This window comes from Suricata suricatta, chromosome 13 (genome assembly GCF_006229205.1).
Source record: "Suricata suricatta isolate VVHF042 chromosome 13, meerkat_22Aug2017_6uvM2_HiC, whole genome shotgun sequence".
In the NCBI taxonomy this organism is placed as follows: domain Eukaryota; kingdom Metazoa; phylum Chordata; class Mammalia; order Carnivora; family Herpestidae; genus Suricata; species Suricata suricatta.
Window position 1 is genome coordinate 32,879,899 of NC_043712.1, and position 23,611 is coordinate 32,903,509.

Sequence of the window (23,611 nt, forward strand, 5' to 3'; positions counted from 1 at the left end):
AGCACATATTATGAACCACCAAGCGAAACTAGTATTTTAAGGATGACCAGATATTGAAAATTGACCTCAGCGGGATTCTTCTAAGTTACCAGCCAGCAGCTGGCCCGAACTCGTGCGCAGGCCCCGCCCACGGCCCATGTATTACGAACGGTTCTCGTCAGAGTGCGCAGGCGCTCTCCCTCTCAGAGGCGGTACTGTGAAGCCGACGCGGAGGCGGTGCCGGCGTACCGGCGGGGCAGTGGGCAAGACTCTGCGCGCAGTTGCGCGTGCGCGGGGCTTGATCATCGGCGCTTTGGGGAGCTTAGAGATGGCGTCGGCTGGGGGAGCTTCGCCGCAGCTGGCGGCTTCAGAACAGCCGGCGGAGCTACCTGCCTCGGTGCGGGCGAACATAGAGCGGAAGCGGCAGCGGGCGCTGATGCTGCGCCAGGCCCGGCTGGCGGCCCGGCCCTACCCGGCGACGGCGGCTGCGGCTACCGGAGGTTTGGGCCCTGGCGGCGCTGCCCCTTCCCTCTGGCGGGCCGGGTACCAAGTCCTGGGTGTGGCGTCGGCCGCCTCCTTGTCTGAGCTCCTGTCCTCCCGCAATCCTGGGAGTCCGCTTCGCGGGCCGTGTGAGACCACCGGCCGGTCCGCGCTGGACCCCGGGGTTTTCTCTCGGCACCTGGGCGGCCCAGCTGCAGTCTTCGGCTTGGGGAAGCAGCCGCCCTAGCCGCCGCGAGGTGCCTGCCAGGGTCGGTGGCGCCTCAGCTTTCCCTTTCTGCTCTCTTCCTGCTGTGCCTTGAGCAGTCCCAGGGGTAGTTTTCGTATAGAGCGTTTAGGCTTGTAACCCATTGCACGAATAATTCTGCACCGCTCCCCAATTCATCCACTCAACAGAGGGCGATTGAGTGCATATTCCGGACCGGGCACCGTGCTGGGGGCACCAAGAAAGGCGAACAGACGCGAGCTCCTGCCTTCTTGGGGTTCTCCAGAGTGGCGCTTGTTGTACTTCACATCTTTCAAGTTAGCTAATTTGATTCTGTCAACTTGGAAAATAATTAGGGCAGGATTTGGTACTGGTATTTTACTAAAGTGGTTAACTGAGGACCAGAAAAGGAAAAGGATCGGATCACGTTCATAGAAGCAAGTGCAACAGGCTAATTGGGACTAGAATTGAGGTCATCTGATGCTGGATTCAGGGCCTTTCCTTGCCACCAACTGCGTTTTTTATGCCAGGAATCTCTCAGTTTTGGGAAGAAAGACTGTTGGTTTTGTGCTATTTTTGTCTAAATGTTATCTTCCCCCTTAGGGCAGCCCTTAACTGCGTGTCTGTCATGTGTGTATGTTTGTTTCCGTCATGTAATTTTTCATAGGAGCCAAGTAGTAATCTTCCCCAGGGCACCGAAAATATAGTTTGGTTGATGTGCACTTTAGGACCACTTCTGTAACACGAAGTGCACGTGTTGCTAAAGCCATATCCCATACTGTGTGAGTAATTGAGCACATTTTAGAGCCCTTTTTATTAGCCAGAATAAGGGGGAATGCCGAGAGTCTGGGGCTGGCAGCATGTCTCTATATTGACCCCGAATCTGCAAATTCCAGCCACTTTTAATGGTTCTGGTCTCATCCTTGCTAGTACCTTTTTTTTTTTTTTTTTTTAAATCCCTTTCTCAACTTGAAACGTTCCAGAGTCAGGACAAAAAGTTGTTCATTTGTGTATAATGTTTATGATTTCATAAAAGTTTGTAGATCTGCCCTAAATGACTGTGGAACACAGGTGCCTAATAGAGCAATAAACTGGTATAAAACTTCTGGTCATGGAAAGCAAGATAGAATGAATATTCTGTAGGGCTTCCCAGGCACTGACCCAAGAACTGAACTGTGCTGTAACACGGTATACGGTCTTCTGTGCTTCAAGAGTTAGGTTTGGGGTTGAGACTTTTATCTTTGCTGTACTTTTATTTCAGTGTACTGTACAACCTTCGTTTTCTGAGCTATGACCTAGACCATGAAAAAGATCACTGCAGCTGGAGTACTCAGGACCATCGCTTGAGCAGGATACTCAGTCATGCCTAGACAAAGCCCCATTTCTCTCTGCTGCATTTTGCTGTTTCCCTAGACCCTTAGCACCACGTTCTAAGCAAGTTCTTCTCAGTCATTTCCATGGCATATGTCATAGTTCAGTGTTTATCCACAGAAGATGTGATTATGTATGTAGAATATACAGACTGTTATACTCCTTTCCAACCTTTGTGCTCGTTTTATTTTCTTATCCTCCACTTGCTGGGCCCTTCAGTATAATGTTAAGTAGAAGTGTTAATAGTGCACATCCTTGTCTTGTTTGGTATCTGTTAAATTTAAAGAAAGTTCCTGTTTATGCACAAGGGAACTTATGGGCTTACCTAGTTAAATCATTGACCACTTTTACTTACTTTTTATAGGCATGGCTAATGTGAAAGCAGCCCCAAAGATCATTGACACAGAAGGAGGCTTCATTCTAGAAGAGGAAGAAGAGGAACAATGTACAATTGGAAAAGTTGTCCATCAACCAGGTAAAGTGTATTTCCAGAAAGTAGGTATCTGGATTGGTGATTTTGAGTAACATTCGTAATTCTTTGCAAACTGGTGTTAAATAATACCATTCTTATGGTCATTGGGCAGGTTAAAGACTGACCAAGGTTGGCACTTTTGCTCGTAGATCAAAAGTTAAACAGATTTGGCAATGATTAATTTAACTTCTGGTTTGTATACTTAGGGTTGATGCTCTCTGTTTTATAATAGGCAGGGATAGCCAATATATTCACTGATTGAATACTCAGTTATCTAGCTAGACTGAAATGAGGGACTAGAACCCAAGAGATAAAATTTAGGACATTCTTTCTTTTATTTGTTTGGAGGAAAAATGGTGGGATATGTATCTGTATATATTTATCTTTGGTGAGGCTTAACAAACCCATTCTAGGAGCACCTGGGTAGCTCAGTTGGTTAAGTGTCCGACTTTGGCTCAGGTCATGATTTCATGATTCGTGAGTTTGAGTCCCATCTCAGGCTCTCTGCTATCAGGGCAGAATCTGCTTTGGATCCTCGGTCCCCCTCTCTCCCTGTCCCTCCCCCACTGGTTCTCTCTCCCAAAATAAAAAAAATAAACATTTAAAAAAAATGCATTCTAGTTTTAGCTGTGGCAACAGAGATGTTACATATTCACCAAGGTGGGTGACAGTCCTGTCCTATTCCATGTGTGCCTAAACTCTTTTCAGAAGCTGAGACTTGAAGGATTAAAGTATTTGTTCGGTTTGGGTACCATATATTTAAGAGGGATGTTGACAAGTGTATAGTGTCCAAAACAGGGTGGTCAAAACAGAAGTCTTCAAATTGACACGTGAGGAACAGTTGTCAAACTGGTTAGGTTTAACGTAGGAACATTTGTGACTGTCTGCAAGGGCAAGAAGTGCCCCGTGGTGGAGGAGCCATCACACTGTGATTTGCTTTGGGGGGCAGAACTTGGAACAGTGGGTGACGATTACAGTACGGTGAGGGAGACTTCAGCGGTATGATGAAGGAGTGCCTTACATATACTTAGCAGAATGTTGGCACATAAATCACGTGAGCCTCATGGTAACTCTATGAAATGGAAAAACTTTCTATGTGAATTGCCGCCTCTAAATATCAAAGCATTGGAGGAGTTCAGAGATTGAAAGACCACCCGACTAAAATATTTTAGAGAAGGCCTGTATGAGGAGGGAAGGCACTGAATAGAAGATCTTTAAATCTCTATGCTTTTATGCATATGAAGATGCATTGTAACTTTTTTCTGTAGATTTTGGAATCAACTGTGGGCTGTAAAGCCTATACTTTTATTTAACAGATCACACAACAAATATTTACTGATAACCTATTGCAGTGCCTGCCTTCTTAACTAGGGTTAAATGCATGTGGCATTGCTGGTAAGGCTGCTGCTTGTAAATAGAACTTTGGTAATGAATTTGTAGAAGTTAGAAAAGGTGTGTGTTAGTTTGCAAACTGGTCTGGTACACAGAGCAAGAGAGACCAAAGAAAGAGACCACTCCATATTGGTAAGTGGCAGCTTTAATTAGCAAGGGAACTTTTGAGGCTTGTCTTGGGGGCCTTCAAGATGAGATCTCTGCACCCACCTGCCAAATCTTACTAGTTTATATAGAGGCCTTAACTAGGTTCAGTCACATATTCGGGTCAGGTGGTCTCAATGATGCTTTACTCTCCCAAAGCTTTGTCCTTGGAACAGCTCGCAATGTGGGACTGATGGGCAGAATGTGCATTCCAAGAACAGGGTGGGGGGTGAGGAGTCTCTGATTGCTCAGGTCTGGCTCACGGGTCAGCTGGCCATCATGTCCTCTCCGTTACTTCCTTCAGTAGTGTCTCATTTGGGAGGCTAATTAGAAACGGCCCTCATTCTCTGGGCTGGCTTAGTTTGGGCCGGGGTTCATGGCTTAAAAAGTGGTCATGGGCTGCATTTTGGCCCCTATTTGCCCCCTTGGCCAGATGCCTTTGCACAGGGTTCTTGTGCAACTCTGTGTGGCTGACCTGTGTGGGTAGAAGAAAACGGGGAATGATTAATATTTTCTAACAAGCTTTCTTTGTTAAATTTTTTAATGTTTATTTTTTTTTAATGTTTTATTTATTTTTGATACTGAGAGAGACAGAGCATGAGAGGAGGAGGGGCAGAGAAAGAAGGAGACACAGAACTGGAAGCAGGCTCCAGGCTCTGAGCTAGCTGTCAGCACAGAGCCCGATGCGGGGCTTGAACCCACGAACATGAGATCTGACCTGAGCCGAAGTCGGAGGCTTAACCGACTGAGCCACCCAGGTGTCCCCAATGTTTATTTTTGAGAGAGAGGGAGAGAGAGAGCATGAACAGGGGGAGGAGCAGAGAGAGGGAGACACAGAATCTGAAGCAGGCTTCAGGCTCTGAGTTGTCAGCACAGAGCCTGATGCGAGGCTCAAACTCACAAATGGTGAGACCATGACCTGAGCTGAAGTTAGATGCTTAACCGACTTAGCCACCCAGGTGCCCCTCTTTGTTAATTTTTAAAGACCTTCAGCATAGCTGAGAAAATCAAAATTGTTTGAGTCATTTGCCTATAAAGCAAAGCCTGTCAAAGGCTTTTATAATCTAGAACAGAGGTTCATCAGAATAACCAGGAAGATGATAGGGTTAAGTGGGAGTGAAGGGGATCTAAAGTTTCAGACTTTTAGTTATAAAGTAAGTCATAAAGATGTAATGTATAGCATTGTAACTAGTTAATAGTACTGTACTGCATATTTGAAAGTTGCTGGGAGACTAGATCTTAAAAGTTCTCATAAGAAAGATTTTTGTAACTAGGTGACAGATGTTAACTAGTCTTATTGTGATAATTTCACAGTATGTATGAATATTGAATCATTATGTTGGACATGTGAAAGTAATACAAAATATCACTTATACCTCAAAAAGATACATGTGCATGTATGGGTTTTGTGTGTGTGTGTTTATGTACACACATAGACATGTATTTCTTAGCTCTGTCCACAGAAAGGGCCTTGAAGCGAAGATAGCCCAGTAGCATTGAGCATACCTGGTGTCCAGATCTTGGACTCTGACACTGTTTCCCCTCAGTAAAAAGAACCAAGGCCCTTCAGAGAAATAGCTGATTCTAGGGTTGGGGCAGGATGGCTACAAAATGTTTGGAACATTTTGTAATGCCAGTGATACACAAGTATTCAAAAAGTAATAGAGGTATGTTACAGGGTCATAACCAGCTTGAAGGGACTCCTGCTGGCCAAATCTGAGATAATTTGAGCACCAAAGTAAATAAGGACACTGATAAATTACATACCATTGGGAAAAAATAGGAATCCATGAGTCTATATCAATAATAAATGGATACATGACTGAATGAATGGCTGGGGGGGATTCTTGTGTACAGTAGACTGCCAACTTCCACATGGTATTTTGATTTTTTTTAATGTTTTATTTTTGAGGGACAGAGACAGCACGAATAGGGGAGGGTCAGAGAGAGAGGGAGACACAGAATCCGAAGCAGGCTACAGGCTCTGAGCTAGCTGTCAGCACAGAGCCTGACGCGGGGCTTGAACCCACGAACCGTGAGATCATGACCTGAGCCAAAGCTGGAAGCCAGACGATTAATCAACTGAGCCACCCAGTATTTTAAAGGGAGTGACAGAATTGAAAAATCATTATGTACATTTAAAGCTTTTCATCATAAAGAATTTTTTAAAAGAATTTTTAATGTTTAATTTTGAGAGAGAGAGAGAGAGAGAGAGAGAGACAGAGTGTGAGTCGGGGAGAGGCAGAGAGAGGGAGACACGGAATCTGAAGCAGGCTCCAGGCTCTGAGCTGTCAGCACAGAGCCCAACGCAGGGCTCAAACCCACAAACGATGAGATCATGACCTGAGCTGAAGTCTGATGCTTAACTGACTGAGCCACCCAGGCGCCCCATAAAGAATTTTTAAAATTATGAAAATGTCTGTACATTCTATGGCTTTTGATTAATAATGCTCTGCAGTAGGCTCCAAATCAGTGTTTCTGACTGCATTTTATCTCCATTCTAACACATTCTGTAACCAGGGTTTTGAAGATCAGATTTTTCGCGTTCCCTTTTGTCTGTAGCTATGCCCCTCTAATGTTTTATAAGGAAGAGTGATATTTTTGTTTGGAGATTAGTGGAATTAAGGGATGGTAGACTATTAAGTGACCTGTGGTGTTGGAAGTAGGTAAGGGAAGGCAGTGGTGGGTGTGTATTGAACAAATTGTAAACAGATGACAATCCCCTGCCCTTCCCCTGGGAGTGGTGGCAGTTTTCAGAGCTGGGGCGTGGAAGTAGCAATCATCCTGAAGATACCGAGTAAAACCTACAGATTTGCTGGAAGAACCGATTCTGTAGGATAAAGATCCCTAGCTGAGTGTTTGAAGTCCTTAAAAAAACTGAGCTTTAGCTAGAGTAGTTTCTGTGCTGGAAGTTGAGGGTATATGGCTTAATATAATCTCTGCCCTCAAGTTTACAGCCTTGTGGTTGAGACCAATGTATTTGCTCTGTTTGTGGTGGTTTTGGGGGCAGGGTGGAATGGAGGGAGAGAAAAAGTTTCCCATTTGCTAGTGAATCGTGTGTTGTCTCTTCTAGTGTTGACTTGCTCTTACATGTTATGTGTAAGTGCCCGTCTTCCTGTAAGCAGCTCCCTGCACTCCAGATCTGGGACTAACCTCCTTTCTCTCAGCAGTATGGCGGTAGGCCAGATACGGTCCCCCAGAAGTGCACCTTCTGATCACCCTGGAATTCATGATCTATAAAGGACTTTGCAGATATTATTAAGGTTAAAGACCTTGAGATGTGGGAGATTATTCTCTGTTATCTGTTACCCAGGTGGGTCCAGTATAAGCACAGAGATACTTAAAAGTGAAAGGCAGGAGAGAGTCACAGGGAGCTGTGATTGTGCAAGAAGCCAGAGTGACGTGAGAAACTGCTGCTGCGCCAGCTTTGGAGGTGGAGGAAGGGAGTCATGGGTCAAGGAAGCCAGGCAGCTTCTGGAAGCTGGAAATGGCAGGTAATAGATTGTTCCCTAAAAACTTCTGGAAAGGAACGCAGCCCTGCATATACCTTGACTTTAGCCCCCTGAGCCCATGTCAGACCTACAAACTGTAGATCTGTAACATAATAAACGTGTTGTTTTAGCCAGTAAATTTGTAGTAAGTTGTTACAAGCAGCAATAATAAAACTAATACAAGTACCTCACACATAGGTTTTGGGTTCAAAAATACTTGATGAATTGATAGTTTATTCCTTAAAAAAATTTCAAGATAAGTTTAAGATTACTTAACCATGTTTTGTCTTTCATGTAAATGTGTTTGTGTCAGTTATAAAGTACATACTGATAAATTTAAGATAGGGGAAGGTCTACTGTTCTGTCATAAAAAAGGAAACTTAAAGAATTAATCTTCCTTTCCTTAGGACCTGTTATGGAATTTGATTATGCAGTATGTGAAGAATGTGGTAAAGAATTTATGGATTCCTACCTCATGAACCACTTTGATTTGGCAACTTGTGACAACTGCAGGTACTTACTTCAGACCGTGCTCTCGCTGCTGAAGTTTAATGTGTGCATGCAGGTTTAGGGCAAAACAATAATTAGAGCCATTGGGTTTAATATTTTCTTAGTAATTATGATTTTTGCTTGAGGTGTTTTCTAAAATTTCTGTGGTTTCCATTTTGCTAAACAAATATGGGAAGCCTGTGCTTATCAGAGTTCTGATATGTCCCATGAACGGGATGGATGGCCCTGGTTAAGCCAGAGATATGTCCTGTCCTTTCTGTGGGCCCGCTGGGCCCAGTGGTCCTGTACCATCTCTCAGCAGGTTCCTAACCTCTCTGTTCCCCCAGCCACGAAGGGTCCCCTGTGTCTTACCCAATGTGTGTAGACCCCTTAGTCAGAGGATGGGGCCCTCCGTGAGAGGCGGGGAGTGGAGTGTCTCAGCCAGGGCCCTGGCATTCTCCGAGCACCGCCTTCCAGGCCCGCTTTATTCTCCTTTTTCTTCTTCTAGCTGCTGTCCTCTTTTTCTGTCACCCCAGGATCATGCTTCTCACTCCACATGGTTCTGTCCCTGCCGTTTGCTCCAGCCACATCCTGTGTTGGTGTCTTTCATGCCTTCAGACCCTTTCTTGGATTCTTACTTAGCCCTCTTACCTTTCCCTGGTCCCACTTCAGACCTGCTACCCTAGATCAGCTGCTCACCTGCCCGGAGGACTTGGCCTTTCTGAGTCCCTGCTGCAGCCATTGGGAGACATCCCCATTGACTTGTTGCTGTGTAGAATCCTGAGAAGATAGAAGGGGAGATGTTTCTGGTCTCATGATAGGATCTGTGACTATCTGTGTGTCTGTTCCCATCGACACACAGTGGTTAAGGTCCACAGTATTGTCACTCTTTAAAGTACGAATAGCTTTTGGAAACAAAATTACCACATATAATCTTATTTCCATGAGAAAATGGAAGCAACTGATAAATCACTTTAAAGAAAGTTGTGGAAATTGGTCTGGAAAAAAGATATTTTTAAACATTAAAGTAATTAGGAACACGGCCCTCCATTCTGTTTCCTTTTAGCATCTTTGAAGATTTTAAATTTAGTACAATGTTGTTTACCTATCCCCTCCTTTAGCTTAACTTCCAAATTATTTAGCTTTCATAAAGTGACTCTCATGTTAAGTTTCCCCTACCAGAGCTGTACCTTATTTCAGTAAAGACCAACTTTATTGGCTGTATCTCTGCTTGTCCAGTGTTTAATTCCAATTCCGTGTGGCCGTTCTGTTCATTCCGTATCCTCAGTTCATCCTCTTGTCCCCTCACCCGCTTCTACCTCAGCTGAGGCCACCATCAGCCCTTGCCTGGAGCACGGCTCTGGTGGTCTTCTAACTGGCCTGTGCCCCCTACTCTGCAGCACTGGCCTCTTCTACATAGATGTTTTAGTTAGAACTTGTCAATGGTTGTTAATCCATCTAGGATGGAATTGTCTTACCACTGCTCACGGGGCCCCTGCCTCTCTCTAACTTGATCTCCCATTGCTCTTCATCTTCGTCCCTCCCCTTAAGCCTTCTTGGTCACACCAGCTCATTGCAAAGCACATTCCTGCCCTAGAGCTTCTCTTCTCTCTGCTTAGGATGTTCTTTCTCCAGCTCTTCAAATAGGATGTCCTCTGACCCTTTTTTTTTTTAATGTCTATTTTTTGAGAGAGAAAGAGCAAGTGAGGGAAGGGCAGAGAGAGAGAGGGAGACATAGAATCCGAAGCAGGCTCCAGGCTCTGAGCTGTCAGCACAGAGCCCGATGTGGGACTTGAATTCATGAGTCCTGAGATCATGACCTGAGCTGAAGTTGGACACTTAACTGACCGAAGCCACCTAGGTGCCCCTCGATGTTCTCTAACTTTTTAAGGGCCCTGCTCAAATGCCTCCTCATCCGTGGCCCTCTTTGATTACCCAGTCTATCAGAACATTTCTGTTCCTTTGCCATACTTTGTGTTCCTTTATAGCACTTTTATCTGTCATTATGTTTCCTTATCGATTGTCTTCTCCTAATCATAATGGGAGCTTCATGAAACAAGGTTTTGTTTTCTTCTGTGCTGTATTTTTAGTACCTTGAGCAATATCTGGCATGTAGGTGGAGAACAAATAAATGAGAAGACCAGTGTAATTGGCTATGTCTCCATTTTTGCCTTGGCTTTGAAAAAGCTCAGAGCCAATTGGAAACTGAACTGTGTTGGGACAGTTGGACCTTGCATATTTATATTCCTTATAGCCCACTCCTCCTGACTGTATTCTTTGATTTATATTTTCTTACTCAATGAGCCTTAGTTCTCATTAAGAACTTAAGTCATTTCAAATCCATTGTGGAAAAGAGGGATTTTAAGTAGAAAAGAAATTCTTAGAGTATTAAATGACTGGATCTGTGCTAAGATAATCTGGCTGCTCCAAATAAGTCTTTTTTTTCTGTTAGAATTTTTTTGCTGCTAACTTGACCATGAGAGTTGAAGGAAAAACTGCTGATGTTGTGGCACACATACGCTAGGTTATTGGACTGTTTGAAAACTTCGTTTATTTAAAAATAGCTAACTTAGTCCTGGACTTCATTTGTTTTCAGAGATGCCGATGATAAACACAAGCTCATAACTAAAACAGAAGCCAAACAAGAATACCTTCTGAAAGACTGTGATTTAGAAAAAAGAGAACCAGCTCTTAAATTTATTGTGAAGAAGAACCCTCATCATTCACAGTGGGGTGATATGAAACTCTACCTAAAATTACAGGTCTCTGATAAGTTACACTCATGTTAAACCCTCCGTCAGGTGAAGTTTTAACAATAAACTGGTGATAATTAGCTTAATCTTTGCTTACAGTTAAAAAGATCCTTTTCCTCTTGTTGTTTTGCTTATAAGTTGCAGTCATATGTAATGACATTTCATAACATTTTACTTTTTTGGTGGTACTTTGGGCAAATATATTACTATGGGGTAATGTTGCTAGTGCAGTTAGGGACTAAAAACCTGGGAGTTATGAGTTAGGCCCTACGCCCCTACCCACCCACCCACCCTCCAATGACAGTCTGAAAAAAGTTTCAGGAATTTCACAAATGCCTGAACTCTGACTCCACTTGGGAAATAATTATTGGAACCCTGCCAAGTGTCCCTGTAACTCTACTGTGTCTCACAGTGGATCTTCCCAACTCCTCATGTGCTGGTGGTGGCGGTACAGGTGTGCAGAGATTACCCACACGTGCAAGGGGTCACTAGCAGCCTCCTGTATCTGTTCCAGAATAGTACAAAGGTTATGTTGTTGTGCCAGTATATAAAAATACTGGGAAGCATTACTTTAGAGCATTTGATTGGAAAATACTAGAAAATCTTAGTATCTTCAAATAAGATTATTAAGAAGCTGCACTGTAGGGATGTCTGGCTGGCTCAGTCAGTGGAACATTCAACTCTTGATCTCAGGGTCATGAGGTGAAGCCTCCCGTTGGTGTGGAGCCTACTTAAAGATTAAAAGCGATTTTTTAAGCTGTATTGTAATAACCATTTATTGAATTTTATTACACCTAGGACACTGTTGTTTAGAAGATCGACTATCGTATTTACCATTAACAATGGAAAAAATGCCAATTCAATGTTTTCTTACCACTTGGAACTTTTATTTTACACTTCCTGAATAGTGCCATCAGACTTAGCATTTATATATATATATTTTCTGTACATCATGCTTGTGCATACGTAAGTAGGAGAATGCAAGTACAACAGATTTATTCAGATATTCCTAAGCTTCTTTGCATTCAGAGTCCAGTTCTTCTGAACTACCTTTTGATTCTGTTGTTAAAGTACTGGAAAGCAGATTGCTACTGCAGCATCTTCAGGGATATTAAATTGTGGAAAATGTGATTCTTTAAAATTTAGGAAATGCTATTATATCCCTTTATTATGTTAAGAGGAAATTTGAACTTGGCTCCCTTGATTGATATTTTGGTCCCCTTAATATATTGTGAGAGAGAGAGAGCCTATGCGTTATTCTTAGTGTATGTGAGACACCTAAATGTAAATAAATATTATAAAGAGTAAAGATACTATAATGCAAAGTTTTTAAACAAGAATAAAGACTTTTAGGTCATTCAGCTACCAAAGTTTAAGAAGTTGATACTCTAAAGATCAGAAGTTAGGTGGGTGGAAGCTGTGATGGACTGAGGAGGAGAAGGGTGACGGGTTCTCTGCGGTGGGAGGGGTTTGGAGGTGGCCTCATCTCGAGATGGGCTCTGGCGAAGTGTTTTGGTGACTGTGACAAAACTCAGACTCACTACTTGTACTTATGTGAATTTTTGTGAAAACGAATGTATCCAAGAAATAATTATAGTCAGAGGACAACTTTTGTATTTATAGTCTAACTAAGGATATTACTGAGGGTATTATAGGCTTAAATAGAGGTATTATTGAGTTTCTAAGCACTTTGTTTTTTTTTTAATTTTTTAATTTACATCCAAGTTAGCACATGGTGCAACAGTGATTTCGGGAGTAGATTCCTTAATGTCCCTCACCCATTTAGCCCAATCCCCTCCAACAACCTTGTTTGTTCTCTATATTTAAGAGTCTATTATTTTTGTCACCCTCCCTGTTTTTATATTATTTTTGCTTCCCATCCCTATGTTCATCTGTTTTGTATCTTAAAGTCTTCATATGAGTGAAGTCTCATGATATTTGTCTTCCTGTGACTAATTTGACTTAGCATAATACCCTCTAGTTCCATCCACATAGTTACAAATGGCAAGATTTCATTCTTTTTGATTGCTGAGTAATATGCCATTGTGTGTGTATACACACACACACACACACACACACACACACACACACACCAAATCTTGATCGATTCATCCATCGATGGACATTTGGGTCCTTTCCATACTTTGGCTATTGTCGATTTTGCTGCTATAAACATTGGGGTGCATGTGCCCCTTTGAAACAGCACACCTGTGTCCCTTGGGTAAATACTTAGTAGTGCAATTGCTGGGTCATAGGGTAGTTCTCTTTTTAATTTTTTGAGGAACCTCCATACTGTTTTCTAGAGTGGCCACACCAGTTTGCATTCCCACCAGCAGTCTAAGCACTCTTTTTTTAAAGTTTATTTATTTTGAGAGCATACACTCGAGGAGGGGAGAGGGAGAGAGAGAATCCCACATAGGCTCCACACTGTCAGCACAGGACCCAACATGGGGCTCAATGTCACGAACAGATCATGACCTAAGCTGAAATAAAAAACCGGACACTTAACCGACTGAGCCACCCAGGCACCCCTCTAAGCACTATTTAATCTCTTAGAAAATTTTCAAATATTTATAAAATTGCCCTTGAGTGAGATCATGTTTTGGTTCTCATGGATTTAATCATTATAACTTTATAATACTTAACAACTCTGAGTGACAGCGTATTTAAATGTGGATTCTGTGTTGTAGATTGTGAAGAGGTCCCTTGAAGTTTGGGGTAGTCAGGAAGCATTAGAAGAAGCAAAGGAAGTTCGACAAGAAAACCGAGAAAAAATGAGACAGAAAAAGTTTGATAAGAAAGTAAAAGGTAAGTGGCTACATTGATCTCATTACTGACTTGCAAAAAGACTTTAGTTAAGTTCTTGTTTAAATATCTGTCACCAGTGGATTGGATTGTGTTTTCGTAGGTAGAAGAAAAAAGGACTTAAAGTTTGCTCTCAATAGGCAGGTGTTTGAGGCTCTCAGTGCAAACCTCACAATAATACTGCACTTCTAAAGATCATGTGAGTCCTTCTCCTAAAGGGAGTTCTGTTTTATGTAAGAAAGTGGTAGGATTAGGGGTGTAAAGCACATGACATCAGTTCAGTCTTTAATTAAATATGACTAACAGGGTAATAAAAATTAAGGATATCCACCAGCGGACTTCTCTAATTGCTTAAAATGACAAAAATTCTGCCTCAGTGTTAGTCATCTATGTAGTAGCTAGAAAGAGCCTTCTGGTGTCAGTAGGTCTGATCCTTTCTCCTTTATTTGTGAGGGAAAGACCTAGAAAGGTAGAGTGACTTGTTAACTAGATCATTATTAGCGAGGTGGGACTGGAACCAGGCTTTCCTAACTGAAAGTCTGCATTGGTACATTCATTCCTCTGTCCAGACATCTGTCTGTACATTCCTTTGTCCATCTGTCTCCGTATTTGTCCATCCATCCAGTTACACAGATGTGCATAAGTCTGTCATCATCCATCTGTCCATCAGTGCGTCCAGTAATTAGTCAGCCTTGTTCCAGGCACTGTGCTGACATAAATGGTGGAGTCAGAGTTGGTCAGAAGAGAAAGGTCAGTAAACTTACTATCCTATTGGAGTGTGATAAGGACTGGGACAGTGGTGAGTGTGGGGTGCTCTCAGAGGACTGAGGCCACTTTGTGCTGCACTGCAGGATCCCTAGAAGAGTCTGCCACAGCAGGACTCCTACGGTGACTGTAGAGTCCCAGTGTGGCGTCCGGTGTGTAGAGGCAGCGCCTGTTCTACGTATTTACAGAGCTGCGCATGTACTGAATTGATCCACTTAAGACAGGTGTCTTAGCTGTCATAAAGAACTCTGCTTCTGTTTCTAGGATTTAGGAGAGGTTTTGGAAGATAGTTCAGATGTCTTAAAAAAGAAAAAAAGTTTTTTGAATGTAAGCCTGTCTTGTTTCTTCTTGTGAGGATATTTTTTCCCTCTTTTCATCATTAAGATTAATGCATGTGCAGTGCAGAAAAGTTAGGAAACTGCAAAGAACTTGTATTCTGCTACCCAGAGAGCATCAGTAGTGACATTTTAATGTCTCTTTTTCCAGTTTTTTTCTATGCATAGACCCTTTAAAAATATTTCTTCTAAAAATGGAGATTTATGAAGTTAATTAAAACAACCTCATAACATCCTTATTTACATATTTATATAAATTATAGTTACTTAAGATATCAGCTCCTGAATCAGAGGATAAACACACTTTTATGGCTTTGTGAGAAGTTTCCTTTAGCAATCTATGCCCTATAAAAGCCTTTCATTGAAGAATCTTCTCCAAAATAGCCACTGCTGTAGCAAGTCATTGAAAATACCTGCAAGGTTCAGCTGAGAGGCTTTGGGAAGACCTAAATTTGGTCCTTTTCATCTTTTATTAGCTGTGCTCTACCTCATGTTTGACTCTAGCCCTTCTTCCAGCATCAAGGAGAGCCTTGAAGGGTAAAGTAACAGGGCTTCTTCCTGGGTGGGAAAGAGGAGGGCGTAGTTACAGACTAATTACACATCAGCCTGGGTTTTTTATGAACTCCAACTACCCTGAGTCCCCGCAACTCTTCCTCTCTGCTGCCTCTTGAAGCTACTTTCCTGGTGGTCTTTTGGTACGGACAACAAATAATATATGGATAAAGGAGTTAGAAGCTTAGACCTGCAGAGTGATCAAATACTTTAAAAAGGAGGGCTGCCTGTAATTTTATTTAGATACTATTTCTGTAGTTTGGTCAAGATGTTTTCTTCTAAAGGTGGCTAAATTTCTATAATTTGACCAACAATAAAAGATTATGGCATCTGCTTTCTCCTTTTTGCTATAAAAATTAAGATAATCCTATAGATCAACTATTAGTATGAATAGAACAGTTCTTTTCTGATTTATACAATTTTCATATCTCAAATATAATTGGCTGTTTTTCTCTCTATATTAAATTGTTGCCATTAATCACCAGATAAAACTGGATTTTCCTCTTCTTTGAAGAGTTAAATTTGCCCTGAATTTTTTCTTGCAGCTCTTAAGACTGGTTTCTTTAATTCCATTCATTTCCTGTTGGGATGAAGCATGTCTTTTGAGGAAATTTTTCTGAGTGGTTATAGGAGTCGTATATTTTCCAAGTCCCTACGAATCTAAGAATGTTTTTCTGTTTCCTTTGCATTTGAAAACGTGAGTTCTTTCTCAGTTGTATATGCGTTACTCCCTGTCTTCTGGTGTTTAATGTGCAGCGGTCAGTGAGATGCCCTCTTTAATTATGGCTGCTTCTTGTTGGTTTACTTCAGAGGTCGGTGAATCTGTTCCAGTCCTGACTAGGCCACAAAGGGCTGAGAATGGAATAGACACTGTAGAGATTAGAAACAAGGACCGTATGCAGTTTGTTCAGAACAGAGAGGAATAAAAGCAAGTCTAAAAGTCCTTTAGTTGAAAAGAAATTGGAACCTGGTTCCTCTTGGTCTTCTGATTTTGACCCACAAAGAAGCTGACACAGAGTTTGCTTCTTAATGGAAAGGTAAGAGATTACATTTACCTGCTCTTAGAGTATGATCTACTTTAGTAGTTTGAGAAAGAATTGAGCTTACTACAGAAGAAATTTAAGTATAAATAGTATATAAGTATAAAGTGAAAGACAGGAGTTGTCAGCAAATTCAAATTACTATAGATTGCTTAAATCCTCGAAGGCAGAAGTGAAAATGATGGCATCACTATTGCTCAGTTTAACTGGATTTCAGAAATGTACTGTGTGCTGGCCTTGGTATTGGATGAGAACTTTCATTTGGTGCAGACACACGGAACGTTTTGGGCTTACATGCCTCTTCACAAATTAAGTGGAGATGAGTATAACTTTAAAGAAAAGCCTTGGGGCGCCTGGGTGGCTCAGTCGGTTAAGTGTCCAGCTTCGGCTCAGGTCATGGTCTCATGGTTCGTGGGTTCGAGCCCCGCATCTGGCTCTGTGCTGACAGCTAGCTCAGAGCCTGGAGCCTGTCTTCGGATTCTGTCTCCCTCTCTCTAATCGTCCGCTGCTCATGCTGTCTTTCTATGTCTCTCAAAAATAAATAAAGAACATTAAAAAAAAATTAAAAAAAAAAAAAAGAAAAGCCTTAAGTTTTCCTAGTACTGGCCAACGTCAGCCTTCTAAAAAATGGAAAATGATGCTTCATTGTTAGTTACATGCACTCCTCCCCAAAAGAGGTGGGTAAGAAAAGCCCATTTGTGGGCTCCTTCTAAGTGTATGGGGAGTTTACAGCCCGGGCCTGCGGTTCTATGTGTGACCATTTTCAGGCTTCTGTTGGCAGAGTTTGAAGGACACAACTCCATGTTATTCTGAAGCAGAGGGCAAGATAAGATCCAAGCTTTGTGTTATTTTGGTATTTCCTTGTAATTTTTCCCTCTAGTTAACAAGGAGCACCCTGTGTCAGAACCTCTGCCCTCCCGTCAGGTGTTCAGAAATATTTGGTTCTGTTGTCTGTTTACCTCAAAAGCAGCATTGGGCTTCTTTGAATACAAGCTGCCTTTTTTTTTTTTTTTTTTTTTTTACAAAATTAAGATATTAAGCCAAATAAAATACAAGAATACAAGTTTTAGGGTGGTATAAACTAAATTTTTCATTCAAACAAGGATTTAGGGGAAAACTTCTTTGGGTAAAAAGTATAAGCAGTCTCTGAAGATATCCCTAGCAGGACTGGTTCCCATGAACTCTTCTGTGTCCAGGAGCGGTAGCCCGCAGCTTTCTGGGCTGTGCGCTGCCGGGCGGGGGACTAGGAGGCTGTCCCCCGACACCCGCCGCCTTGCTCCCCAGCTCAGCCGGGCTTTCTGTGCAGCTGGCACATCCCCTCCCCACCCGCAGGTCGCCTTAGCTTCCCCCCCCCCCCCCCCAGGGCTAGCGACGCTTTCCCACTCTTGCAGGCTCTGACCCTTCTGCCTCCCCCTTCTCACTCAGCGGTAGGTGACCTCTACTTTCCAGAGTTTTAAGGTGCTTAAGTAAAGTAACATAAACTTATTAATCTTTAATTTAAAAAATTTTAGTTTTACCAGATGTTGACATTTTGCCACATATGTTTACACACACACACACACACACACACACACACATTGAACCATTTAAGAGTTTACTTGCAGACATCGTGGTTTTAATAATTCAGCATGTTCTCTCCTGTAAACAATCGCATTCTCTATTGTAATTGAAAACAGTGTCACACTCAGTAAGGTTAATATTAATAAAATGCTGTTTTCTAGTATGTAACCTTTCCCCAGTTGTTCTGATGTCCTTCACAGCTTTTTAGTTGTTGGAACAAAGGTCCAGGCCAGGGTGATGCCTGTCACCCTCCGCTGTTTTGTCTTTGATGACGTTGACATTTTTGAAGAGTCTGCCACCTCTTTTGCAGGATGGCCTTCTGTTTAGATTTATTAGCAGCTTGTTTCCTTATGATTAGACTCTGGGCATTTTTGGTAGGAATACTTCCTAGGCGATGTGTCTCCAAGTGTGTCACATCAGGAAGACCCACTCAGCTCTCTAAGAGAGTGACACTCCGTTTGATTGTGCAGTTGAGGCGGTGTCTGCTGGATTTCCCCACTGTCAGGGTGCCTTTCCCCTTTGTAATTAGGAGGAAATCTGTGGCGCGGACTCTCCCATACTGTGCGCACACCCCGTTCCTTACGTCTCACTCAGGTTTTACTACAGCGGGGATGATTCTTGCCTGAGTCTGTTGTCATTAGGGTGGATATAAATGGTGATTTTCTATTTGTTATTCTTTCTGTAATTATTATTTGGCTTCCTTTGGGAAGAAGACCTTTTTTAGTATCAGTTGGCTTCATGGATTCTTACTCTCAAATCAGTGTTATAATTCATAGCTGTGATTCATTTTGAAGTTCAAGTGGTCTCAAATTTGGCCTCTTCAAGCTAGCTCCTGACTTTAAGTTTTAGTTTGGAATGAAGTTCGAACTTCCATGAAATTGCAAAGATGAGTATAGTTAAGGACACCCATGTATCCTTTACCCAAATTGATACATTGTTGGGGCATCTTGGGTGGCTCAGTTGGTTAAGCGTCCAACTTGGGTTCAGGTCATGATCTCACTGTTTGTGAGTTCGAGCCCTGCGTTGGGCTGTGTGTCCAGCTCAGAGTCTGGAGCCTCCTTCATATTCTGTGTCTCCCTCTCTCTCTGCCCCTCCCCTGCTCATGTTCTGTCTCAAAAATAAACATTAACAGATTGATTTATTGTTAATGTGCCATTTGTCCTCTGTGCATAGGACACACCCTCTTTTTGGAACCATTTAAGCGTGGGTTGTACATCACCCCCCTTTACCGTAGTACTGCAGCGTGTGTTTACTGAAAAGAGCAGTGTTCTCTTATGAGACCAAGGTAGGGTGGTGATATTTTGATCTAATCTGTCATCCATATTCTGGATTTGTTTACCCAGTAACGTCTTGTGTAGTTTTCATTATAGTACAGGATCCAGTCTAGGATCAGACTTGATGTACCAAGTCTTTCTGAATTTCTTCATTCCAGAATATTTCCACAGCCTCTATCTTTTTTGATGTTGACATTTTTGAAGAAATCTGTTCCCTTCCCTACTTTGCCTTTTTAGAAATGTTTTTCATTTGGGGCTTTTCTGATGTTTCCCAATGGTTAGATTCAGCTTATGTATTTCAGACTGGAGATAGTACATAAGTGACATATTTGTCAGGTAGCAGCACATCTGGGGACAGTTGTCCGTCTGCCCTTGCTAAGGAAAAAAAAAATGAACAGCTATCAAATCCTGTTTTCCCCAACACCTCCCAGAGAGGTAGCCTCCGTCCCTGGATGGTTCTGGCCTGAGGCACAGTATGCTCTTTGCAAAAATGGTTTTCTAACTTCACTGCAGTCTCTACAGTGAACCAGTCAGAAGTCCTCATTGTACAGCATCCCTTCTGCCCTGTATTCATCACTGTCTGGATTCATGTACTCCTGCCCTTACTTGGTGTCAGACTGTTTCAGGCTTGGGCCCATAGCAGTCTCTCCAAGCTAGCGCCTGTGTCCTTTTGCCGTGCCTAATCATTTGTCAGAGGTTCTTTCTAGCACAAAACACGTGTATATTTGTATTTTTATGCCTGCCTATATATATTATAAGTTAACACCCTGAGTTCACACTGCTATAGCCAGTTCTAATCCAGAATTTTAGGGTTCATTCTAGTTTTCTTACGTAACTCCCTTCCCGGACAGTGAGAACCCAATTCGCATTATCCGTAATGTAGTTACGACACCCGTTTGTGTCGCTGCCTCCGCTGTAGGAGCCCCTCCTTCCCTTTCTGGGGCTCCCTCTGCCCTACCACAGACGCCCGCCTTACTTGCTTCACTGAATGGCTTTAGGACCAGATTGCTCAGGAAGTGAAAGAAGGCAAGAAAATGATAAACATCAAAAATGATACTATTTTCCCAGGAATGTCTAGTAAATACTGAAGATTCACCTTTGTCATTCTTGATAGACTAGCTGAACGATGGGAAGAAAAAGCCATCAAATCAGTAAAAACCTATGTTCAGTTATGGCCATTTATGGATAGTAAACTAGATTTTGTTGTAAGTATTCATTTAGCATGAAGCAGTTTCTTCCTGAGGTCACGTAATGCTCAGAGTAGGCAGAGGGCAGGGCAGCTGAGCAGCGACTGCGAGGCGGGCGGCCTGGGAGTGTGCTTTCCCAGCGGGCGGCGGAGGAGAGCGGCCGGGGCACCTTTTATCAGAACAGAGTTGAAGAGTAGGTATCGGAACCCAAACAGGAGACCTCCTCCTGTTATTACCTGAAGCCATGAGGCATCTCTGCTGGTCAGCACATGATTTCATTTTGTTTAGAAAATATACATCTAGAAAAATTTGCATTCTTCAGAGTGAGAGAATATAGGGAAAAAGGTTGTTTGGATGAACACATTTTCCCCGTAGTTTGGAAAGTGTCTAGAGGTGGACACACAGAAGCCTGGCGCACTGGTGTGAGATCAAGTGCTTCTCACACTGGAGGTGTGCAAGGCCGCACAACCGTAGTGGTTAACAACACAGACGCCTTTGCCATTGACTGGTGCTGACCTGAGGCACAGCATAGGTAACTGCTTTGGGCCTCGGTTTTCGGAGCTGTTGAAATGCAAAGGGTTGTGAGGATTAAATGGGTTTATAGACTAAGTGCTTAGAACAGTGCCTGATACTTAGCCCTGTGTTAGCTTATCCTTCTGATACAGTGAAGGCTGACTTATAAAGATGCAATATTTAGATACTGTTTTATCATAAATCTAAAAGGGATGAAAGAAAATGTGATTACTTGGTGTGTTCTGTGATTTTTATGGTTGAGATTTTGTCACCTCTTCTGCCTTAGGTAGGGCTCCTGCCAGCAGCAGTGCTGGGCTTGATGGATCGGTGGTCAGAACACAATAATGTGAACTGTGTTGCTTATTATTCATTAATTTGGAAACCAAGAAGTTACTAGCTTAATTCCCAGTTAATACTAAGCATCTGGTTTCTTCAGGTAATGCAGTGTGAACTTTTAAAATGTAACTTGCTTAGTTGCTTTTCAACACATCCAGTTTTGAAAAAATGACATTTTCACATGATGCAGTGGAAAACATTCTCAGCACTGGAATAAAGGACTTGGGTTCCTAACGCTATCTTTGTTCTCTTTCCGTACCTGCAAAATAAAGTGAAGTAAAATAAAAACTACAGTTCTTTCCAGCTCTTATTGTCTCTGATTCTTATATTTAGGTAATACATGAATGCAATAATTGACAGTCCCTCTTCTGAAGTATGGCTCTCATTTTATAGGATAAAGAACTGAATGGATTTTAGGTTGGGAGCACAGGAGTTTGGCTGGAGTTCTTGGCTTTCTACTTATCAGACATAACAACCTGCCTCGGACAGAAGTAGCTCCTAACACGTGGACTCTCAAGTTCTCCTGGTCCTGAGCTGTGCCAGCTGACACCCCTTTCCTGCTGTGGCGTCATTTTCCTGAGCTGCTTGAACAAACCCCATTCTTTCATGATCTTGTTTCTATTCACCTTCTAAATTTGTGTTTCGCTGTCCCTCTAACCCACTTACCCCATTTCTCTGTTTCACATGCTCTGACAATGAGGAGTAATTTCATAGGCCAAGCTTGCCATGGTTCTGGAATCAGTTTTGTTACAACATTAATGTAAACCGTATTTGGTTTACACACGCCCCTGATGGGTTTTGGGATTCAGCTGAATAGTATCACTGAAAAACTGGCTTTTATTTTCTTAGAATTACGGCGAGCGGTGAGAAGCAGTGTGTGGAAAAGGGAAACAGTTGCTCATCAGCATGAGTACGGACCCGAAGAAAGCCTAGAGGAGGATGTGTACCGGAAGACTTGTACCGTGTGTGGTCATGAGCTGACATATGAGAAAATGTGACTAGTCAAGTGTAACATTGCCACGGATGAATGGAACACTCAGTAATCCTGCTTCAGGGAGAAATCTGTACGCTACGGCTTAAAAGCAGGTTTCAGTCCAGCAGGTCTGGTTGTGGGCAAAAACCTGGGTCTGTGATTACTTTTTTCTACAACAGGGATGGGAGCCAAGGGGTGGAGTAGGTTCAGAAGTTAGGTTAGAGCCAAAATTGGGAAATAACAAGCCAAGCCAAACCCTAGATTCTAATAGGAGGAAGAGCTTTTAGTAATGGCAGAAGCTGGCTGAACAGGATCCTTCTCCAGGGAAGCGACAGGGACAAGAATAGTGGTAGATGTTGAATCCGTGGCTGGCTGGGTCATCTAGAACTTTTCTGTCTCCACATGAGAGAGTCAGGAAGCTATTATTGGACAAGTCCTGATTCCCAGCAGGAAGTGAGTTGTGGGAGGCTAATCATGTTTCCTGTATCCTTCGGGGTTATTTACCACCGTAGGCCTTAATGTCCATGTCTAGGTAGCCCTTTTCAAATTTAGATTCAAATGGAAAAACAGCCATATTGTCTTATTGATCAAAGTAGCTACTGTTAGTAAGTTTATCATAACTTGCTAACATTTTTACTGAGCATTTACATGGGCCGGGCAGGGGTGCCTAGTGGCTTACAGGCGTTCTCCTGTAATCCTGGGAGGGAAGACCGCCTGTGTCTATTTAGCACTTCTAGAGGAGGCGATCGCCTGTGACCCACCATCACCCCGGACGTCTGGATCAAATTTAGTTAGTTCTGCCCGTCTTATCAAAAGGCTTACAAGGTAGTTATAGCTAATAAGAGGATTTGATCCGAATGTGCCTAATTATAGGGTTTGTGCTTTGTTTTTTTCTTAGAAGAACATTCAAGTTAAGATCGCATATTTTCAAATTGTTCTTTGAGCTGGCTTTTTTAGTCCTGTTGCTACAAACAGAAGAAATAGCATGTTTATGTTTTCATTTTCCTTTCTAGATCAGATCTTGCAGATTATGCTTGAAGAAAGGCAAGTCTGAACAGGTCCAACCCAAATAGGCTCAAGACTGTAATTAATAATTGTTCTCTATACAAGTATTCAATGTAGAAATGTTTAATATATGTAAATACATTAAACTTTTATATTAGTCAAGTATTTTTTTAATGTGCCATGCTAATTATTCATTCAGTGAACACTGATGGGCAGCGGGCAGCAAGACCTGCCGGGGACCACGAGAGCTTCCATCCTGATGACAGCAGCATTATTGCATGGGCCACATAGAGCCCTTGTTCCAATTCCATTTCTTAGCTGTGGGCCTTGGGTAAGTGACTCCGTGGGCCCGTTTCCGTCTGGCGGATGGGCATGATCCCCTCTCAGAGGAGCGCCGTGAGGATTACATCTGGCAGATCTGTAGCCTATGGCGTCTGACAGCCACTTGTTAATGAGCATGTTCTCCTCAAGA

The 23,611-nt window shown here is 42.5% G+C and overlaps 1 protein-coding gene across 3 annotated transcripts; it reads left to right on the top strand.

Moving 5' to 3' along the window:
• The first annotated feature begins 262 nt into the window (after positions 1-262).
• Positions 263-23,304, top strand: XPA (XPA, DNA damage recognition and repair factor). 3 transcript variants are annotated; one of them, XR_003901918.1, is made up of 7 exons: positions 263-479; positions 2,418-2,528; positions 7,960-8,065; positions 10,638-10,803; positions 13,485-13,602; positions 22,011-22,262; positions 23,148-23,304. XR_003901918.1 is itself a non-coding variant. In XM_029920430.1 (6 exons), the coding sequence occupies exons 1-6, from the start codon at positions 308-310 to the stop codon at positions 22,157-22,159; spliced, it is 822 nt and encodes a 273-aa protein (XP_029776290.1). In that variant the 5' UTR covers positions 263-307; the 3' UTR covers positions 22,160-23,304. The 3 variants fall into 3 exon arrangements, 1 of the variants encoding a protein (XP_029776290.1); XR_003901919.1 differs by having other exon boundaries at positions 22,011-22,225; XM_029920430.1 differs by having other exon boundaries at positions 22,011-23,304.
• The last annotated feature ends 307 nt before the right edge of the window (positions 23,305-23,611 follow it).